Source organism: Phaenicophaeus curvirostris, chromosome 8 (assembly GCF_032191515.1).
Source record: "Phaenicophaeus curvirostris isolate KB17595 chromosome 8, BPBGC_Pcur_1.0, whole genome shotgun sequence".
Taxonomy (NCBI): domain Eukaryota; kingdom Metazoa; phylum Chordata; class Aves; order Cuculiformes; family Cuculidae; genus Phaenicophaeus; species Phaenicophaeus curvirostris.
The window spans coordinates 11,228,011-11,249,369 of NC_091399.1; the positions used below are offsets into that span (position 1 = coordinate 11,228,011).

At 44.7% G+C, this 21,359-nt stretch overlaps 1 protein-coding gene across 1 annotated transcript in view; it reads left to right on the forward strand.

The window, feature by feature from the left end:
• The first annotated feature begins 2,117 nt into the window (after nucleotides 1-2,117).
• Nucleotides 2,118-21,359, forward strand: part of TEDC1 (tubulin epsilon and delta complex 1) — an 83,785-nt gene continuing 64,543 nt past the window's right edge. The window contains exons 1-3 of the mRNA XM_069862464.1: nucleotides 2,118-2,255; nucleotides 2,996-3,074; nucleotides 9,908-10,110. Coding sequence (XP_069718565.1) covers nucleotides 2,136-2,255; nucleotides 2,996-3,074; nucleotides 9,908-10,110 — 402 coding nt within the window. The 5' untranslated portion in view covers nucleotides 2,118-2,135. The remainder of the gene's footprint in view (nucleotides 2,256-2,995; nucleotides 3,075-9,907; nucleotides 10,111-21,359) is intronic.

The following is a 21,359-nucleotide window of genomic DNA, read 5'->3' on the forward strand; positions in this document are numbered from 1 at the left end:
CACAGGGCTGCTCTAGCCAGTGTGACAGAGAGGGAATGGGAGCTCTCAGTGTGCTGGGATGGTGTGCATCCCAGCTGGTGGTCCCACACCAGGTTATGATCTCACTGGCTGAGGGGTTGGTGCGTTTGCTGGAGTAAGGAGGGTGATGGGCAGGACCATCCACTGCTGCGTGCACTGGGTGCTGTAGGAGAGCCCTTTTCTTGGCAGCAGCAAAACAGGCAGCCGCCCTAGGGAGGAATAGGCCTAGACAGAGGAATGTGCGTGGGGATAGAGATGGCTTTCAGCAGGGTTTATGGAGTGGTCAGGAAAACACAGGAAATTGGCCCCAGCTGAAGGTCCTCCTGCCTGGAGACTGCAGTGGGGATGGGAAAATAGATATATCACAGAGGGACCAGACAGCAGCCGATAGCAGCAAGGTATGGAAGGCTGAGAAGGGTGCCAAAGACAGCAGAGGATTATCTGGGTCCGATAAGGCTCTGGGCTAAAAAAAAAAGGACTTTGTGGCTTTTGGGAACCAAAGGCAAGGAACCTTATGGAGATGCCAAATCTGTTAGGAAGGAGAGCAAAGAAGTTGATACAGATTGCTGAGGTAGAGCTAGGCAAGGGATAAGGAAAATGCTTTCCAGACCACTAGGAACGAAGTAGGATGTGAGAAAACAGCTGCTAGAGAAGATATTTTAAAAATACTTAAGCCTGGATAACTCACAATCGGGGTCCATTTAGGGCTGGCTGGTGCAGCAGCCAGGATCCGTGGGATGGGGAAAGCAGTAATGTAGTGCTCAGCATCAGAAAGGGCTGCACTCCCCGGCCCAGGGGTGGGAAGGAGAGGCAGCAACCAGAGGGAAAGAGTGCAAATGCAGTTCATGTTAGCAAGCAGGCTTTTTCTAAGGTCTCATTGGATCAGTGCAATTTCTCTCCTCACTGTGAACAGCCGCTTCGCTGCCAGAGACCATTCCATAGCTGGAAAAAGTGTCCTGTGTCATTGCATGGTGTTTGTTGGGGGGTGGAAAGGGAAAATAATCACGCTAGATCCAAAGAGAGCACGTTAAATGTGTAATGAACTGGGTAACTGGCCAGTAACCCCCACTGGTGGGGGTTTTGTGCGGGTGTTATGTACGGACAGAGGCAGCCCTGGTTCAGGTGGACATTGCTGTGCTAGTGGAGCAGACTAGGCTTCCTGGCAGGCACTAGTCATAGTCCCTCCATACTGCCTGCAGTGGAAATCTGCTTCCAGACCAGGCTTCGTCCACATAAACCCCAGCCAAGAGGCGGATGTTCCGTCTCAGCAACCCACACTATCTCCCTAACAGCAGAACCATTTTCCCCCTGCTACCCACCAAGGATTAATCCTTGAGATTGCTTCAGTTGTGAGTCTGTCCCTGGGAACGTGCTGCCTGCCTCATGCCTCGTCAAACTGAGACTAAAGTAGGAACCTGGGCGAGAACCTGATCCCCGGGTGTTCTCACTGCAGCTGAGAAATGATGTTGTGGTCTGAGAGCAGCAAGTTTTGTCTTCAAGAAAGCTGGAGAGGGACTTTTTACAAGAGCCTGTAGCGACAAGGATGAGGGGAACGACTTTCAATTGGAAGGGGGAAGATTTAGATTAGACATTAGGAAGAAATTCTTTGCAATGAGGGTGGTGAGGCACTGGCTCAGGTTTTGCATGGAAGTCTTGGATACCCCATCCCTGGAGGCCTTCAAGGCAAAGCTGGATGAGGTTTTGACCAGCCTGATCCAGTGGGAGGTGTCCCTGCCCACGGCAGGGGGTTGGAACTGCATGGGCTTCAAGGCCCCTTCCAACTCGAACCATTCTATGATTCCATCACGCAGAGCAGCCAAGGCTAGGTTTTTCCGTCACCCCTTCATCTGGGAGGGGCGGAGGAAGCCTCTCGAGGTTCTGGCTGTGGGGCACGCGGCTCTGCTCCTGCGCGGTCAGCAAGAGGCCACGTTCACGCAGGCCGCCCTGGGCGCTCCTCACGCCGGTGACCTCCCGCGGGAGGGAGGAACCGCGCCCCACGCCCGGGGTGGGGCGGGAGCGCGCTCCCTCCGGCCGCCAGGGGGCGCCGTCGCGGGCGGGCGGGGCGGCCCGGGCGGCGTGCGCACGCGCGCGCGGGGCAGCGCGGGAGGCGGCGCGCGATGCGGAGGCGGCGGGAGGCGCTGCCGGGCGCCGTCGGGGCGCTGTGCCGGGCCCTGCCGCCCCGCGCCCGGCCCGGCCCCGACACCCTGCGGCGCGCCAAGTTCGACCGGCCGCAGGCGGTGAGCGGCCGCCCCGCTGCTGCCCGCCCCCCTCGGCGCGGGGGCCGGGGTCGCCTCTGCTGCGGGTCTCCGAAGGGCTTGGCTTTCTCGTGGCTTTAACGCAGAGCTCGGTGTTTCACCGTGTCAGCGGCGCCTTACTGGCGTCCCCCGGGGTCTCTGTGCACCCGCCCCGCGGGGGCCTCTGCTCTGGGGCTGTGCAGGGCGATGCTTGCCAGCCCTCGTCTCGCACCCGGGTGCTCCACCTACTCCGTTCCCTCGGTTATTGCTTTGCGAGTGTTAGCTGGAGTTCAGCTGTAGCCATCGCTCCTTCAGCTCGTCGGCGTGTTGCCCTTGTGTGACCAAGCAGCGATGACCAGTTCCAGCTCATTGTGCGCTGCCTTTTGGTGGCTTTTTAATACTATCACAGATCTTTTCAGCATCTTCAGGTTCTGGTTTGACTGCGGGTGACTTGTGCCACGGAAGCTGCACTCCCGTGGGTCAGAGCCTTAAAGCAGAGGTGCTGGGTTGTGCTGTATAAGCAGCATCGGTAGCTCTTCTCTTTCTGAGTGCACTACGCTGTAGGTAGCGTTCACAGGACAGCTGATACATGAACCTGCCTGATCCAACAGTGTTGGCAGGGTGCAGGTGTGCTCTTCCATGTAACAACTGATGCCCAGATATGGGTTGCTTTGCCTAATTAAGGCGAAATACGTGGCAGATCTTTTGCCTGCTGATCTCCCCCACCCCTCTCTCTTCTGCAGAGCCTGGATTTCTGGAGGCTGCTCTACGCTCTTCTGAAACAAATCCATGGAGGCAAGTGGGCAGAGTCGGATACCATAGGTAACTTAGTTTAGCTATGCAATTTCCATCTGCCCTAGGGAAGTACTGGGACTGGTTTTGTAGCATCTTTTGGTCTCCCTGCTCCTTGTCAGGAGTGCTCCAGTTTGAATACCTGTGCCGCCAATTTACTGTTGCATTACAGCTGTGCAGGCAACTTCACTCCTATTTGGCTTGCTTTGTCCCGGAAACTGGGGTGTTTCTGTGTCTGCTAGGGGCTCTTCCTTCCCTTTGACATTTTGCTGTGGGTAAATCTCTGCAGTGATCTTATGTATTCTCAGCATCTGCAGAGACAATTAGAGAAATAGATTTGGTTTTGCTTTGATTCCTTCTTTCCCCATTCCATGTGTGGTGCGTGGTTAATTTTATATCACATCTTTTGTCAGGGCTGTGAACTGCAGCGTATTAACCATAAAGGCAATGTTTTGGATTGAAGTTCTAGACAAAACGAAAAGTGAAACCTGTGTGAATATTTGAGATGGACCATGAATATCTCTATGGACAGTGCCACTGTTCCAGAGAGAAGCTGAATACAGTTGGCTTCTCACAATGACAGAGCACTGTTTGCTTCTTAAATGTATGTTATTCCAATTATGATACTATTCTCCAAACTTCTTTCTTGAAAAATGCCTATCTAGAGAAGAGTTTTGAGAATGGGACTGTCTGTAATGTATAGAGGTCTTCTCAGACTGAAACCACTTAAAATCCACTTCTGCCATTGAAAGCAAAGAAAGACCTAAACAATATTGTTTTAGCCCCTGAAGAGCTGGGAATATGGTGGCTCTGTAAATGGTGTTAAAAAAGGCTGAGCATTGTGGATGGTATTTCTCAAGGAGCGTGGAGCAGAACTAGCGTTGTTTTGCTGGTAGCTCATCAGGAAGTCAGCACCATGCTGTGTTACTCATGGCTGCTATTTTTCATTCAGCTGTTTTTGCTTTTCTACTCATCCATAATCTGCTGTGTATGGTAGATAAATTTACTGTCTCCTACAGCTTTGTGGAGGTGGTTCTGCACAAGTGCAGCCTCATTGAATCCTGGCTGCTCCTTTACTAGTTGTTTGTAGCATTGGAGACAGAGTTTCCATGTGTGTGGCAAGTTGCTGGCTCTACAGAGAGCAGACACAGCCTCTGCTGGTAGATTGTGAGGTAGGAATGTGTGTTTCTGATCAGAGCTGCTGAGCTGATATTCAAGCAGCTTGTTTAGTCACAACTCCAAGATCTTAAACTCAGGTTGGATAGCCATGCTGTTTTTCAAATTACACTGATTATCTTTGCTCGGCCAAATGAATGAGTTGTCTGCTGTGAACACAATATTTTACACCCTTTCTTTTCTGTTCCTGTTCTGGAGCACTTGTGGTCGTTCATGTAGTTGTTTTATGGGAGCCTTGGGCACAGGGACTAAATAACTTTCTCAGGTTGCTGTGTGCATAGGCATGGGAACAGCTTTCTGGAAAAGAGAACCTGTGCTCTTGTACCTTTTCTTTTTTTTAGGCTAATTTGTTTTTTTTTGAGCCTTGGCCTGTCGTCTGTGTCTGGTGTTATGATTACAGTGGTGCTTCCCACTGCTCTGCAGAGACCCAGCTGTTGGCCTATTTGCAGTTGTGAGGTGCTTAGAAGAAAGCAGTGCGTTGCAAGGAAAGAATGCTCTTGCAGATTTCGCTTGTGGTAAAGGAAAAATTTTTCCAGAAAGCTTTTCCTTAATCTAGGAAATCCTTTTATCAAGTGACTTTTGAAGTTGCACTCCAGTGTGTATTTCTGTTTCGAGTTAGTAGTTTTCTTTAGTCAGCTTTTGGTTTTATCTTGTTATAGAAGTGAATTTTAGAGCAGATGAAAATTTGCTCTGAACAGAATAGCCACAAGTCATTCCCTTGTTGTGGTTGTGATGTGGTAGTGATGTGGTGTTTGTTAGAAAAACATTCTGCGGCATGTTTTTCAGTGGTTCGATATATTTTATTGTCTATCTAGCAGAAAATAAAATATTGAAAAATCACCAGTGGAAAAGAAAAATCACGCAGAATGATATTGTATAATAAAATGTAGGAACCCCACCAAAGCCTATCAGTTTGTGGTTGTAAAATTCTCAAATGGTTCTTTTGGTCTCCTGTTTTGAAATAATTTTTTCTTCACACAATAAAAAGCACTGACTGCAAACCTTGATGGGAAAGCAGTAATAACACTCCAGCCCCTTGATGTGTCAGAACACTGGATCTCTCAGTGGGGTTGGAGGCTATGTAAGCTGTATAATAGTATACCAGGCATAACCTTCCTGGTCATGATCAATGGTTTCATGATGCTTTTTATTCACAGGCTGAGAGTGGATGGGCTTGGTGATGAGCCTTAGAGCCACACCAGGCAGCAGTGCAGTGCTGTATATGTTTAGGTAGTTGGAGGAAATATTTGTTTTCTGGAGTCGCAATTAATTTTTTATAGTACAGGAAAGAGGTCTGGAGCTGCAGTATATTTTTGTTTGTTTGACAAATGAAGCAGAAAATGTTCTTCTGCAGCAGCAGTTTCCCATAATACCACTTACCTATGCAGGTGTTTCTTGCCTGAGTGCATGAAGTAATGTATCTGTGACTGTTCTTGTACTTGATTTAGTTACTTTCTGTCACAGCCTGCCAGGCTCGTGCATAACCCTGATTTGAATATCACATTGTAATTCACTGGAAATATTCTGCAGGATTCATGAAGTGGAAGAGCACAACTTCAGTGTAGTTGTAGCCAACTCTGGTGTTCTGGTGTTCACCTGTGGCACGATCATACGTGCTGAACATGCTTTTATAAATGATGTGCATGCAGGAGATTAGTTGGAAGGACTGTGTGGGTCTTTATAAATTGCCTAATCCTAATGAAATACTGTAAGAAGATGTTGTCAAAGAGGAGGCGTTTGAGTGATTGGTGTTATCAGCTGTCTGAGGGATGGCTTTTCCTCTCTCTTGGCTGCACGTTACAGAGGAATTCATCTTGGTCTTGGGTACTTACAGGGCCTCTGCTGGCATTTATCTGAACACTATTTCCTACTAAGCAGAGCACTGTGGGGATGATGAAAACTAAGTGGCTCTTTGAGCCCCAGTTCCACTTCCATGGTTTGAGTGCTCATCCACAATTCCTGCTAGATGCTCACACCAACCATATCCTCTCATGTGAGGACAGTGTGTTGCGGGAGAGATGAAATGGGGAGATAAAGGCCCAGAGCAACAAAGAAATTCAAGTGGCAAATTGCTTTGGTGGATCTGGTCCTGAGTAGTATGTCAAAGGAGGGAAAGGGAAAAAAAAAAGGGAAAAAACAGCTGACTTGCTCTCTGTTCCTTCTCTTTGGTACGTGATTTCTTGGTTTGCTCCCTGAACGGCAGACGGCAGCATGGTGTACTTGTTTTCTTTGGAAAAGGAAGAAAGTACTTACTGATCTTCCCTCCTGGTTGGAGTATTTCTGCCTTCACCTGTTGTGGCAATTTCTTTCTTGACAAATTCACAAAGAAAAGGAAAGGGCAGCTCATAAGAATGTTCAGGAGTGTTCAGAATAAATTCTCTAATATCTGAGTGCTCCCCCTGTAATTGGAATGCATCTCTACAGCAACATTTTTAGCAAACCACAGGCATTTCTGCCACCCTAGTATCGTGAAGGGAAGCTGCTTGGTTTTATGTTCACGGGTTCTGGAAAAAGCAAATGGAGTGAGTGATTCAGGTGTTTGGGTTTCCTTTTTGTGTCTGGAATGCAGAAGCAAGCTAGGTTTAAAGCCAGTTGTCCGACTGATATGTCTGCAGAAGTTCTGTTACGCAAAACACTAGTCCTGCTAAAATGAGTAGCTCTGCCCTGTTGTGTCACCTGCTTAATCATGCTCCTGAACTACTTTTTCTTTCTTCAGTCATGGTTAATGTCTTTGTCAGGAATTCATTTTTAGCTTTCAAATGGTGAACTACCTAGTTCTGCTCCTTCTGCTGAAGATGTGTAGTAGCCTGTATAACAGTGGGTTTGGACTGAAGACCACTCTGGAAGTAGGCATCTCCTTAGGCATCTGCACTAAATATTAATGTTGGTCAAATCATGCACTCAATGTACCTTCCTATGGTTTGTCAGAGTGCAAAGGGCTTGGTGGCTTTCTCTGACTGCCAGCTCCCTCTGGCCTCAGTGGAGTTGTACCAGTGTGCTGCTCCCTGAGGGTTACTAGCACGGCTTACAGCTCCTGCCTATGTATTGGCTTTGTATTACTTTTGGTGAATGAGACTCCTTTAGCATTTTGCAAATGAAGTTAAATCAGCCACTCTTCACTGTGAGAGTCTGTTGTAATTAACAAAATCCTTTGAGAGCTACAGGATTGGGTTTTTTATTTTGTAGTTGTTCATTCTGTGGTTTTTGAGCTTCAGTTGTTGATGTCAGACAAAGAAAGATTATGATATGTGTCAGTGCTAAGGGATGTTTTTACCACAACGGGTAAGTGAACGAGCGTGTAATGTGAAGAACTGGTGTGTTAATTAAGGACAGCAGTGACAATCCTGGACTGTGTGAGGTTTGTTCTTATTTTATTTTTGTGTATGTGAGTGTATACCCTTTTTTTTAATGAAGCCCTACAGACATACTGAAGCACTACACTGGATCAAACTAAAGGTTTCTCTCTCCGTCCAGCTGTGGCAACTGTTAAAAGTGGATGCCCAGGGGAAAGAGTAAATAAAGCAGGATGCTTTCAGGGGACAATTCTTTCAGCGTCCAGTAGTTTACATCTCAGACTTCCTAAACCAGAGAGGATGTCTTTGTATTTCATAAGCTTCCATGAACTCCTGTTCCGTAAATCCAGTTCCTCCTTTCCATAGTGAACCATGGCCAGAAATCTCAGAGCTTTGTTGTTTGTGTGAAGAACATCTCTTTAGCTTGTTTTGACTCACTTACTTGTTAAGTTTGGTGGCTCACAGTTCTTGTATTGAATGTCATCCAATCAAATTATTCCCTATTCACCCATTCTGCAGCACTCGTGGGTTTAAAGAGTTTTGTTATATCCATTCTCGGTTATCTTCTTGGCCTATATTGTCTGTTCTTACAATAAAGCTGTCCTGTACTTGTGATTGTACTCGTGATCTCTTTGACTGTTTTCTGACTCTTCTGTAGCATTTTTGGGACTGAAGAAATTAAATAACACCATGAATTTGGGATGTGGGGTCATGATGGGTATAGACAACAATGTAATTTTCCCTGAGTTCTGTTTAGTCTCCTTTCTAGGTTTCTCACATTCAGTTTGTTTTTGGATGCATAGAAGAATCAAGTGTGCTATTGTAATGAAAAATCTTACCATCTAAGATCATGTTCCTGAATCCAGAGGTCAGCCTCAAGCCCATTGCTGTGCCAGTAAAGTTAGGATTGTTTTTCGCCTGTGCATATGGCTTTTCATTTTCTAAAAAAGAATTTTATCTTCATTTTAAATCTTGGGCTTATTAGGTTCTGCAGTCCTTCATGATCTGCCTGCATGCCTTACTACTGAGTAATATCACATCAGCACCATATTTTCTGTCACCTACATTGTCTGTGCGTTATTTTGGGTTGGTTGACAGCAACTGCCTAGCACAGAGCCCTCAAGTGAAACCACTGTTTGTTCCTACCATCTGGTTCTTGTCTGCTAGGCACTTGTCATTGATTCAAGGGCCTTCATTCTCCCTCCACCACAGTGGCTCAGTTTCTTTGTTGAATCCGACTAGGAAGTCTAAATGTCCTGCATTGGTTGCATCTTCCTTAATCGCTTGTTGTTGCCTTTGGAGAACTTGGTAGCTTTTTGAGCAGGACTTCCTTTTACAGCTACTGTTGGTTCTTCCCCAGTATGTACTGTTTGTTTTGCCCCAAACTGTGTTCTTTATTAAAAGTTTTGACTTAGTACAGAGCTGAGACTTAATGGCCAGAACCTTTTTAAATAATAATATTCTTTGTTTCCTCAATATCTTACAGTTCTGTAGTGACTGTCTTTTAGCTATCAGGTTACATTTGCTGGTGTGAAGTAATAAAGATCGGAGCGTTCCTGAGAATTCAGTAGTGTCAGTGGTCTGGTATGAAGTGTGGTGTGCTGCATTATCCCTGCCTGCTTGCTGCTGCTCAGAGATTTGCAGCAAGCTGTGAAACTCCTATCTCTAAATTCCAGTTTCCTTCAGAAGTGAAGTAACTCAGAGTTTTTACTAATTCATAGCATGCTTGGTGGCTCATAAAAATGAATAGGTGAATTGGAGCCCTGTTAATAGGGGGGATGGCTATTTACCTTTTTTTTGCCATTGTTAATCTCCAGGAGGCCGTTACTGGCCTTGATCTTAACTTTCAATTCCTCCTTTTCTGTGAGCAGAAGTTCCTGTAAGTCAGAATGGGGCAGCATACGGAAGACTTTACCCTTTAGAATCATAGAATAATTAGGGTTGGAAGGCACCTTAAAGATCATCTAGTTCCAACCCCCCTGCCATGGGCAGGGACATCCCACTAGATCAGGTTACCCAAGGCTCCATCCAACCTGGCCTTAAACACCTCCAGGGATGGGGCATCCACAACTTCTCTTGGCAATCTGTTCCAGTGTCTCACCACTCTCATGATAAAGAATTTCTTCCTAATGTCTAGTCTAAATCTGACCTTCTCCAGCTTACATCTGTTCCCCCTTGTCCTATCACCACAAGCTTTTGTGAATAGTCCCTCTCTCCCTTTACCTTCTGTTCTTTATCAGTTGTTGATAAAGACCGTAGTCTCCGCTGTCCTCCACTAATCTTAGGCTTGATTAAAAATCTTGCTCTCAGAGGAGGCAATGGTTTCTGGACCTGAATGGGTTAATACATTCAGTAATGCAATTTGTTATTCTTTATTTTTTTTCTTCTTTTCAGATAACCAGATTAGGTTTGTAAAATCAGCATTGTGGTACCATGGCTATGGGAGACCAGAACTTTATAGGCTCTCGTCTGACGGCTCAGCAGGTAGTCGGGAGCTGCTGCTGGCATTTTCCTGGCTGCTGCACAGACTTGACCTCTTGGAGCAGCTTTTGGCTCATAACAGAGTAAAGACTGGGGATGAAACCTCTGTGTGCACGGTGAGTGTGTTTGTGTCCTTCCGTCTTTTCTGTCTGTAAGTAACGTTCTGTGACAGCAACCATGTTATCACTAGCGTGAAATGTGTGGTGTTTTGGTACCTTTACAAATAAATGCTTTACTCTAGCTTTAAAAAGAGCTTAAAGGGGCTAGCATCTGTGACCTGTTTTCTTTTCCTTCTCTAAACTTTCTGGGAGCAGATAATCTGGGTTCCTTCTCTTTCTCAAATTCCTACCCCTGCCTGAATTCTTTAATTTTTATTTCCAGTATAGCTGAGACCAGTGTGGAGGAGTGCAAGTAAGTCAATGTCTTTGATCTGTGTGCTTCTGAGTTTTGTGGTTCCATACTGTAGCATGGGTGGTTATACAATGTAGGCAACAGGTTTGCTGTGAACGCTGGCTGGATTGGCATTAGGTAGAGCAAGTAATCTTAATGGAGATGGTAACTTTCTAAAAACATCAAGATCTCAAATGGCATCTACTGCACTTGTGGAGACTAATGACCTTGTGGCCTCCTTGAGAGAATGACTTCTGTGTTTCCACTAATAAGAAGATGTTAGCATGTAGAAAGCCTACTCTGAAGTAAGCTACGGCTAGCTGTATGTCTGTTTTAGCCGCAATATATATACCTGATCAAAAAGAAAAAATCAAAACCATCCACAAATACACAATTTAATAACGTTTGGTAAAACTGCTTTTAAAATCCATTCCTTGCATTTAAGACCACAATCCCAATTGCTCTGAAGCAGAGAGTGAAAAGCTCAGGAGAGAAGATGGTAATTTTTTCCATGTTTATATCTTGTTTCATAGAATCATAGAATCACCAGGTTGGAAGAGACCCACCGGATCATCGAGTCCAACCATTCCTATCAAACACTAAACCATGCCCCTTAGCACCTTGTCCACCCGTGCCTTAAACACCTCCAGGGAAGGTGACTCAACCACCTCCCTGGGCAGCCCGTTCCAGTGCCCAGTGACCCTTTCTGTGAAAAATTTTTTCCTAATGTCCAGCCTAAACCTCCCCTGGCGGAGCTTGAGGCCATTCCCTCTTGTCCTGTCCCCTGTCACTTGGGAGAAGAGGCCAGCACCCTCCTCTCCACAACCTCCTTTCAGGTAGTTGTAGAGAGCAATGAGGTCTCCCCTCAGCCTCCTCTTCTCCAGGCTAAACAACCCCAGCTCTCTCAGCCGCTCCTCATAAGGCCTGTTCTCCAGCCCCCTCACCCCTCATTTGTTGCAAATAAGCTGTCCCTGCTCTTAACACAACAAGTTACACGTTAAACTGATCAGTGCAGTGTTTTAGTGTGGCCAAGGCTTCTCTACGCGGTTGCGAGTTTGTTCTAAGTTGTCTTCTTCTAGTCAGACACTAATTACTGTTTGGTCTGGTTCAAAATGACAGGCTCAGAGAATGGTCTCATTTTTTTGGCAAAGGACATTGTAGGTCAGAAACCGTGCCTGCTGGTTTCTTATAGCGTCTAAGATCTTGTGGTTGTCATGGTCATGTATATGTAGTCCCGTGGACCATAGTCTGCCTGGTTTTCTAGGATATTTCTAGGGGACAGCAAATCAGGAAAGAGAGTTTGGAAAGCTGCACTATGGATACAATATCTTTGTTAGGAAAACACTTGTACAAAAGGAAAACAGTTCAAAGGGAAGAGTCACCTTGGTAACAACTCACGAACAGTATCTTGAGAAAAGGGAGCATTCTAGTGCGCTGCAGTTGTTAGCAGCACTGACCAGAGAGCACAAGAGGCTGTTCTTGGTGCCCTGAGTGTGAGTGGTGGTGCCCTCCTGTGATGTTAAGGGTGTTTTGAGATTTCAGGAGAAACACGCTTCTGGAGAACTTTTTACTTTAGACTTCTCTTGAATTTTTGTTGCAGATTAGTTTTTACGGCCTTAATTTCTGTTACAAAAGAGCAATGAATGAAATGTAGCAGCAGCGTGACTTCAGGAAATGAGGGAGCACCTGTCTTATTTTTTCCAAAGGTCTTGGTTTGCATTTTCCAAACAGCTGAAAGAACTGTGGTAATACAATATTACTGGCCACACAGAAGCACACTAAGAAGTTTATTGTTATCCCTTTCACTGCAATTCTTACTTGCTCTAACTGTGTTTCTCAAAAAGCATGGAACACACTTCATGTTTTTGTCCAACAACTCTCTGAAACAGTGATTGAAAAGGTTTACAGGTCTGGAAAATGTCTTTCAATAGGCCAGACAAAAATATTGTAGACTGGGAATTGGATTTAGCATATGTGTGTAAAGCTCACAGTGTTAATGGCAACATTTCTTATTTTGTGTTCATCTAGCAAGTTTTCATGCTCCAGTTAAAATAATGCTCATGGGGAAAAATGATAGAATTTAGTTACAGCTGAGAATGTGCAAATAGTGTGTTGTGATTCTGTATCACAAGAAAGCTAGTAGAATTGTGAGGGTCAGGTCTTGTCATTTATTTGGTCAAGTGGGCATTACAAAACCAATAAATACAACCAGTAAGACCCAACCATATTAAGACCCACGAATGTGCAGTTAAGGAGGTAACCGAGTGTGTGAAGGAGAAGGTAGGCGAGTCACACATTTTGTTTTGATTAATAAAGCAATTTCTTGTAAATTGCTCATGAAAGCCTGCTGTTTGTTGTATAAAAGTGTGATAGCTTTGTAATTGTTATATATTGTTATTTGATATCTATTGTTATTTTATGTGGTACTTTCATATGGCAACCATATAGCTCCTAAAATAGTGGAAAGGAAGAAGACTAGGGTGTCAGTTTGATACTTGACATCTTGTGAGTTAATGTGCAACTGGAACAAGTGAGGTGCTGGAATTTTGACTCTGGAATGTTAAATACCAGGCATTTGTGATACTTAAGCTGAAGTGTTGGCAAATGTGTAAGAAATTGTAAAGGTGTAGCTAAACGTGCCAGAGGTGCAGTCTCTGCAGTTGTAACTCTCTTCTATCCAAGTAGATTGAAGTAAAAAGGTAAAAGAACATAAAAAATAGCTTCACTAGAGAAAGATCTGAGTCAATAAAGAAGAAGAAAAAAAGGAAATGCTCTTTAAACAAACAAATTCTCAGCTGAGAAAGAGCTTGAAAAACCTTCCACTTCATTGAGTCTTTATTTTTAAATTGTTCTAAACAATTGCAGATATTCTCCTGAAATGAAAATGTTGCAAAATGAAAATCCATGAAATAGTATTTGTTTTGGTGCATTGCTCAGAATTCTGCCCAAATTAGCAAAGCACAGAAGCCTGTACTTGCTGACAAAGCACATTTGTTGATCTGCAGGTGAGAATAAATGTGAAGAAAACTCTTACTCAATAGCGGGCTCCTCAAGAACTGTAGGCATAGCTGTAATTCAGAATGGTATTCATGCAGTTTGCTTTGAAAATGTCTGAAATTCACAAAAGCAGGCAGGGTCTGTTATGTGAAGAAGAGGGAATTTGGCCAGTCTCTAGGAATGCAATCATTTTTTGACTATGCTTTCAACCTAAGTTTGCAAAAAAGCCTACAGCCTGCTTATTGCTACTTATATGCCAAATGCCCAACTTATCAAGGGCCAATTAGATTAATTCTTTCTTTTCAGATGACCACTCTTTGGCCTTTTCTTCTTTGCAGTTCCTTAGCAACAGTTTTCTTCCCCTGCAAACTAAACATTTCCATCAGCTTTAATGGATTTCAGGCCATTTATTTATAAAGAGATCATAGAACAGTTTGGGTTGGAAGAGACCTTAAAGATCATCTAGTTCCAAGCCCCCTGCCATGAGCAGGGACATCCAACTAGCTCAGGCTGCCCAAGGCCCCATCCAACCTGGCCTTGAACGCTTCCAGGGATGGAGCATCCACAACTTCCCTGAGCAACCTGTTCCAGCGCCTCACCACTCTAATGGTGAAGACATTCTTCCTCATGTCAAGCCTAAATCTGCCCCTCTCCAGCTTATACCCATTTCCCCTTGTCCTATCACCACAAGCCTTTGTGAACAGTCCCTCCCCAGCTCTCCTATAGGCCCCTTTGAGGTACTGGAAGGTCACGCCTTCTCCAGGCTGAACAAGCCTAACTCTCTCAGCCTGTCCTCATATGGGAGGTGCTCCAGCCCTCTGATGATTTTTGTAGCTCCCCCTCTGGACCTGTTCCAACAGTTCCATATCCTTCTTATGTTGAGGATTCTAACTGTATACAGTACTGAAGGTATGACATGAGGTATGGTCAAGGTATTCTTGACATGTGATGAATATGGAGCTCAGTCACTGCAAGGAATTAATAATCTTAAGATCCTGAGCCGGGGAAGGTTTCCGCAAGCTTAATTTTACATCTTCAGAATAAAAAATTGAGCAATTCCTAAAATGATAAGCTGAGCAGTGGTTAAAACATGACGGAAGGGTTAAGTTAGTGGGAGGTATTGCTTAATGTGGCTAATGTAATTAAAAAAGTAACCTTGAGGCCATTGTCAGTAAGGACGGGTATGGTTAGTAGCCTAGGATGATTGTATGGCTTGACTGCTTTTGTATGTTAGGTGAGGAAAATCCTTCAGGACACCTTGTCCTGTGTGGCCTCCAACTCACTGTGGTTGAATGGGCAGCACTGCTGTCTCTCCTGCGCCAAGGTGCCTTCCACCCACTGCTCCCCTCCAGCACGTGAAGTTTATACATTGAGGGGAGAGACAGTTAGAAGAGCAAACTGGAACCCGTGTTGCTGTGCAGGAGTAATGGGAGGGAGAAGGAGATATATGATGCCTGTCAAACTCCAGTACCTGGCTGGTGCAGTGCCACTCCGTTCTCTGAATTTGCTGTGCTGATCTGCCAGAAGGTTTGTGACTCTGGAGTTAAAAGTTCAAACCTTGCATTGGTCAGGTCCTTAAAAGAAATAATCACTGATTCAAGTAGATCGGTAAAGACTTAATTACAATCTGAACTGGAAGTTCACATCAATTTACTGAAGTGTCTGCTTGGGAATTCTCCCCTGCTGTTATTGCCTTAAAGATATAGGCAGTGAACTCTGATGGACATTGTTTTTAAAGGTTTTCATGGTTTTCTATCTCAAATAGCACTGTCATGATCATAGAATCATATAATGGTTTGAGCTATAAGGTCTCGGAGTCTTCTCCATACTGAAAAACCCCAACTCTCCCAGCCTGTCCTCATATGGGACGTGCTCTAGCCTTTTGATCATCTTTGTAGTCCCTCTTCAGAACCTGTTCTAGCAGTTACATATTCTTCTTATATTGAAGATTCCAGAACTGGACACAGTACTCCAGGTGGGGGTCTCACAAGAGTGGAGTAGAGGGGCAGAATCACCTCCCTCAACCTGCTGGCCATGCTTCTTTTGATGCAGTTGGCCTGGGCTGCAAGTGTGCATTGCCAGCTCATGTCGAGCTTCTTGTCAGTCAGCAACCCCATCTCCTTCTCTGCAGGGCTGCTCTCATTTATGTCATCCCCCATCCTGTACTGAAACTGTGTATTGCTCTGACCCAGGTATAGGACCTTGCACTTGGCCTTGTTGAACTTCATGTGATTCACACAGGCCCACTTCTCTGGCTTGTACTGTTCCCTCTGGATGACATCCTGTCCTTCCAGTGTGGCAACTGCACCACTCAGCTTGGTGACGTCCGCAAACTTGCTGAGGGTGCAGCACTTGATCTCGCTGTCTGTATCATTCATGAAGATATTAAACAGCACTGATCCCAGTACGGACCCCTGAGGGACACCACTTGTCACAGATCTCCATCTGGATATTGAGCCATTGATCACCACTCTCTGAATGTGACCACCCAACCGATTCCTTATCCACTGAACAATCCACCCATCAAATCCTTATCTCTTCAATTTAGAGAGAAGGATGTTGTGGGGGACCGTGTCAAAGGCTTTACAGAAGTCTAGATAGATCACATTTGTCGGTTTACCTGTGTCCACTGCAGTCGTTACCCCATCACCCCACTAAGTTGGTCATGCAGGATTTGCCCCTGGTGAAGCTGTGCTGGCTGCCAATAATCAACTCCCTGTCCTCCATGTTCTTTAGCAGAGCTTCTAGGAGGATCTGTTCCATGATCTTCCCAGGCACAGAGGTGAGGCTGACAGGTTGGTAGTTCCCAGGGTGGTCTTTTCTACCCTTTTTTAAAAATGGGCACAATGTTACCCTTCTTCCAGTCACCAGGGACTTCTCCTGATTGCTGTGACTTTTCAAATATCATGGAGATTGGCTTGGCAACCACATGTGCCAATTCTCTCAGGACTCTGGGATGCATCTCATCAGGTCCCATAGACTTATAAATGTTCAGGTTCCTCAGGTGGTCATGAACCTGTCCCTCCCCTGTAGTGGGAGGGGTTTTAACCCCATGCTCACCGTCTTGCTGTCCCATGACCCAGGAGGGGTGAGGAGAGCGGTTGTGAGTAAAGACTGAGGTAAAAACTTTTAGTACCTCAGCATTCTCGTCTGTTGATATGAGGTCATCATTTTCATCTGTCACTGAGGGTCCACTTTCTTTATGCTTGGTCTTAGCATCTTTTATTGCTTTGATGACCGTGTATGTGCAGATTATTCTCAAGTGCCATTAATTGATTGCTGTTGACATGTGAAAATCCTAGAGTACGAAACACATCTGAAAATGGGGCTGTCCTTCTCTGAACCTGTGGAGTTCGCATATTCTCTGAGAATCATAGAATCACCAGGTTGGAAGAGACCCACCGGATCATCGAGTCCAACCATTCCTATCAAACACTAAACCATGCCCCTTAGCACCTTGTCCACCCGTGCCTTAAACACCTCCAGGGAAGGTGACTCAACCACCTCCCTGGGCAGCCTGTTCCAGTGCCCAATGACCCTTTCTGTGAAAAATTTTTTCCTAATGTCCAGCCTAAACCTCCCCTGGCGGAGCTTGAGGCCATTCCCTCTTGTCCTGTCCCCTGTCACTTGGGAGAAGAGGCCAGCACCCTCCTCTCTACAACCTCCTTTCAGGTAGTTGTAGAGACCAATGAGGTCTCCCCTCAGCCTCCTCTTCTCCAGGCTAAACAACCCCAGCTCTCTCAGCTGCTCCTCATAAGACCTGCTCTCCAGCCCCCTCACCAGCTTCGCTGCTCTTCTCTGGACTCGCTCCAGAGCCTCAACATCCTTAAAAGCAGATAAGTGATATAAACCTGCCTTTTTTTGATGTATTCAGTATTCCACTAAATTTCTTTTTTGTGTTGCTTTTTAAATTTTAGTGATATCATCACAGCTTTCTCCAAGTCTGTGATGGTCTGTGCAGATAATAGCAGTACGCTTTGAACATGTATTGCCTCTGTTTCCAGGGAGGAGTACTGCCTGTACTTCATTACTTCTGTAGCTGAAATTAATTTTATGTGTGCCACGTAATTAATTATGTGTGGAGGCTGTTGAGTTCTTTAACGGAAGGTAGTGATGTTTTATTCCTCATTATCACCAGGTTATGTTGTACAAACACTAGTTCTTGATTCCACTAATTTCCTCTGGCTGCCTCTTGCCCTCCGAGTGAAATTGGTTGTCCCTCCCCTTTTGTGGATTTATAATAGTTAACAAATAGAGCTGTTATGGCTATTATAGTTAGAATTATGTGCATGCCAAACTGAACTCAGTTTAATTACTTCTATTAGGGAAAACTGAAACTCAGTGTGCTTTCTGACTCTTAGGTTTGTGATTTAATTAATCTTTTGTTTGTCACAGTCTAGTTTGGCTCACTGGCTATTTCCAATATAGTGTAAGGCTTATGCTTGGTCTAATCGTGTTGGAATACCTTTCTTTTATAGAAATCTCTATTGTCACTGCTGTTCCATGAACCATGTTATTAGAGGAAAGAGTTAACGTAGCAGCCAAGCTTGATGTCCCACACAGCAGAACGCCAGGAAACCTTTGGCAGTAGTGTCAGTAAATGTAAATTTTCTGGGTTTTTTTCCCCCCTCTTCACCTGTTCAGCAGGGAGGAGGGAATTTTATTAACCTATTGATTCAAACCCGGAGGCATAATTACTTTCCAGGTCTTTATGGGCTATATTAGTCTGTCAGCTTTCATTTTTTTTATTTCATTTATTTGCCAGTGAGCCGTGCCACTGTGCTTGCAGCAGCCTGATGTTTGATGTGTGCTGCATCCCCCTCCTTGCCGCTGCTGCTGGGTGTAGCACCAGAACCTTTGCCATTCACAGGGCTTCTTTGGGGCTGGCACATCTATTGTTGCACTCTTGTTATGCTGCTACCTGCCTTAAAAAGGCTTCTACCAGAAACTAAGGGAGAAAACTACTTGCATTTTGCTTTCCTGCCTTTTGTACTTATCGAGTAATTTCCTGAATATTTAACTGTTGAACCCTGAAGTGTTAATTTTTGTCTCCGTAGTTACTGTTATCACCTGTAAAATTAAACATATTTTGTGGTCAGAGGTGATTAAATTGGGAATAAAGTTTTGCTATATAAGAACTGGAGCATATTTTAGTTTGGACTCTTGAAATGCACTTTTATTTTTGTTATGTTCTGGATGACGTGTTACCGCCGGGCCCTGGAGGCACTTGATCTTTCACGTGAGGAGGGGAAAGTGAGGACTGGTGTGCTAACAGAGGCTTAGCATGGTCACACTGGTGCTCTGTGCTTCCCTAACAACCTCTGCAGGGGTCTCGGATCGCCTTCCTTGGCTGTTGAGGAAACTGAGGGATTTTAAGATGCTTGTGCCTCTCCTGCCCTCTGGTGGCAGGCAGCAGCCAGTATCTCTGGCACATTCTGATAGCTTTGCTCCGTGGCCTTTTGATTAGAGAACATCCTCTGCTTTTGATGTCCTACTTCAGGTGATCAGGGTTTAACTCTCTTTGAAAGATCTTTTGAAATAAAGTGCTTCTTCCTCAGGCAGGCCTTCTGTGTGTGTCACAGCTCTGTCTCTCTTCTCCTGGAGGGCAGTTACTATTTCTTTTGCTGTCCTCTTGCTCCAGATCTGCTGCTACTGAAGCATGCTCTGTCTTTCTCTCTTCACTGGTCACCCCCTGTCCTGCAGCTTGCTACAGTGGACATGGGATATGGGCAAGCATGGCTGCAGCTGCAGGCGGAGGAAATGCAGTGAAGGGTGTTACCTATATCACAGTTCTTGAGCCCTGCAAAGTGCAGTGCTCTGTGAGGTAAGATCTACCCTGCCACGTGTTTGTTTTGGTGTATTTGGTTTCTGTGTTTTGCCTGAATATGTGATGCAGTGAGCTTTGGGATTTAAATGTTGTTTCAGAACCTTGCAGCTTCAAAGCTTAGACAATGCTGTTGTGCTCTTTTAAAGGCAGAGCTCTTAAGTAACCTTCTGAATAAATGAGGAGAGACTGGATAAGGAACATTTGCTCTAGTGCCTCAGGCCTGTGGCTACTGCCAGACAGGCTTGTTTGAGCAAGGCAGGAATGGGTAGGAGCTGTGTTCCCTTGTCTGTTGTCCTTCAGCACCTTCTCTCTTCCACTCTTTGTCAAGGCTAAGCTCTTGGGAGCTATTTTCAGAAGTAATTTTTGCAAAAGGCAGTGAAATTTGAAAGCTAAAAGGCCCTGTGGACGCACATTATTTTTGTTCGATTGCAGAATACGTTGAGAGCACTTATGTTTGTGGAAAACACATTCTTCTGTGCAAATAACTGGGTATTTAATTGGTATGTGCATTGTGTAGGAATGGGTTCTTACACCATTTGTCTTTCCATGCATGCATCTAATCTGAGTCCTACTTTGTCTAGGAGGAAATCCAATTAGTGTTGCTGATGGTGCTGTTAATGAAAAGAGTGTTTTTCATTTTGTGTTCATCTGTTCGAATTGTTCCTTTTCACACTTTCCACTCCTGCAGATAGATACATGGCTGTATTAATTAAGAAAGCATGTCTGATACTGTTATTTCTGGCTATGGTGTTTAATTTTACAAAAAGTAGCACTTCATTTAAGGATCTGTAATTAGCCAGGTTAACATATGTTATGTCACATCAAAACCACTGTCTGAATTATGAGCCATTTGGAATGAGTGCTCAGTGAAAGCTGCAGAAGCACTTTATTGGCTTGACTTATGTGATTGCTTTGCCTTTCCTGAGTCCTGCAGTGAGGGATGCTCCCTCACACCTTCATGATACCAGGCTTCATGCTTAGTGAGAGTAAATAGTTTCTGTCTAGGTGCATGTTGGCTCTAGTGAAAGTGAGTAGGGGCTGGGAGCACGCATTGGTGGTTTCAACTGACAGTTGCTTTATTTCGCTCTGCTCAAGGATTAATGTCAGGGAGTTGACTTAATGCATATATTCATGGGTTAAAAGTGTTATCCGTGGTCTAGTAGGGTTGCTTCTCCATGGGAAGAACAGCAAGCTGTTTGCAGGCTGTCCAAATGTAGTAGCAGAGAGCTGGTCCCTGGAGGGGTTGAGAGAACATCTGTGGAAAGGCCACAGCCCTCTGAGGATGAGCTGGCGGTGGCTGGGAACTGTTCTTTACTTACAGGTGGCAGGTCGCAATCACAAAAGAGCATCTCTTGGGGAACTAGCCTTGCCATTGCCTTGCTTTTACAGCAGTGCAGGCAGCACAGGCCTTTCCACTTCCATTGTGTGTACAGGGCACAGTAAAGGCAAGAGTTTATAAGCATTAAGTTACCTACGTGAATTGGGAAAGTACAGCAAGTATAGGAGTGTGATGAAGTTGCACAACAAAAGTGTTTTTTTGCAGTACTGCTTCTGGCATGTTGTAATATCTCCACTTTAAAACAGTTTTCGGAGTTGGTTTAATTCAAAGTATATGAACAGCGTGAGGCCAACCGCATACCAAGTTACTGAAATCCTCAAATGGAGTAGGAAATGCAAAAAATCCCCCTTCTCATACATCTACAAACACATTGATGCTTATGTTTTTCTTTGATAAAGGATTTATATGATGAAGTACTTGTTTAATTTATCTCCATCCACTATTGGTAGAACTGCTCTCTCCTTTCCAATATTATGGAAGCGCTTTGTATTTCAAACCAAAAAGAAAAGTTTTATTTCTGCTATAAAAGTTAAAGCTTCTAATCTTTAATTTCTCTCTGAGCAAGATACATACAAGTTGTTTGCTCAGTTATATGGAATCTGAATGAAAATTGCTACATCCCCACATCTTGTTTTCATATCATCCTTTCTCCCACCCCAGATTCTTTTCCTCTAAGTACTTAGGTGGCTTTCTTACTTCCATGTGTTTCATGAATCTTTCTTGTCTACTCAGAGCACTTGTGCCAAGAGGACTGTGTTGGCTGGTTTTGCACTTGCTGCATTGTCTTACCACAAGTGCATTCACACATTTTT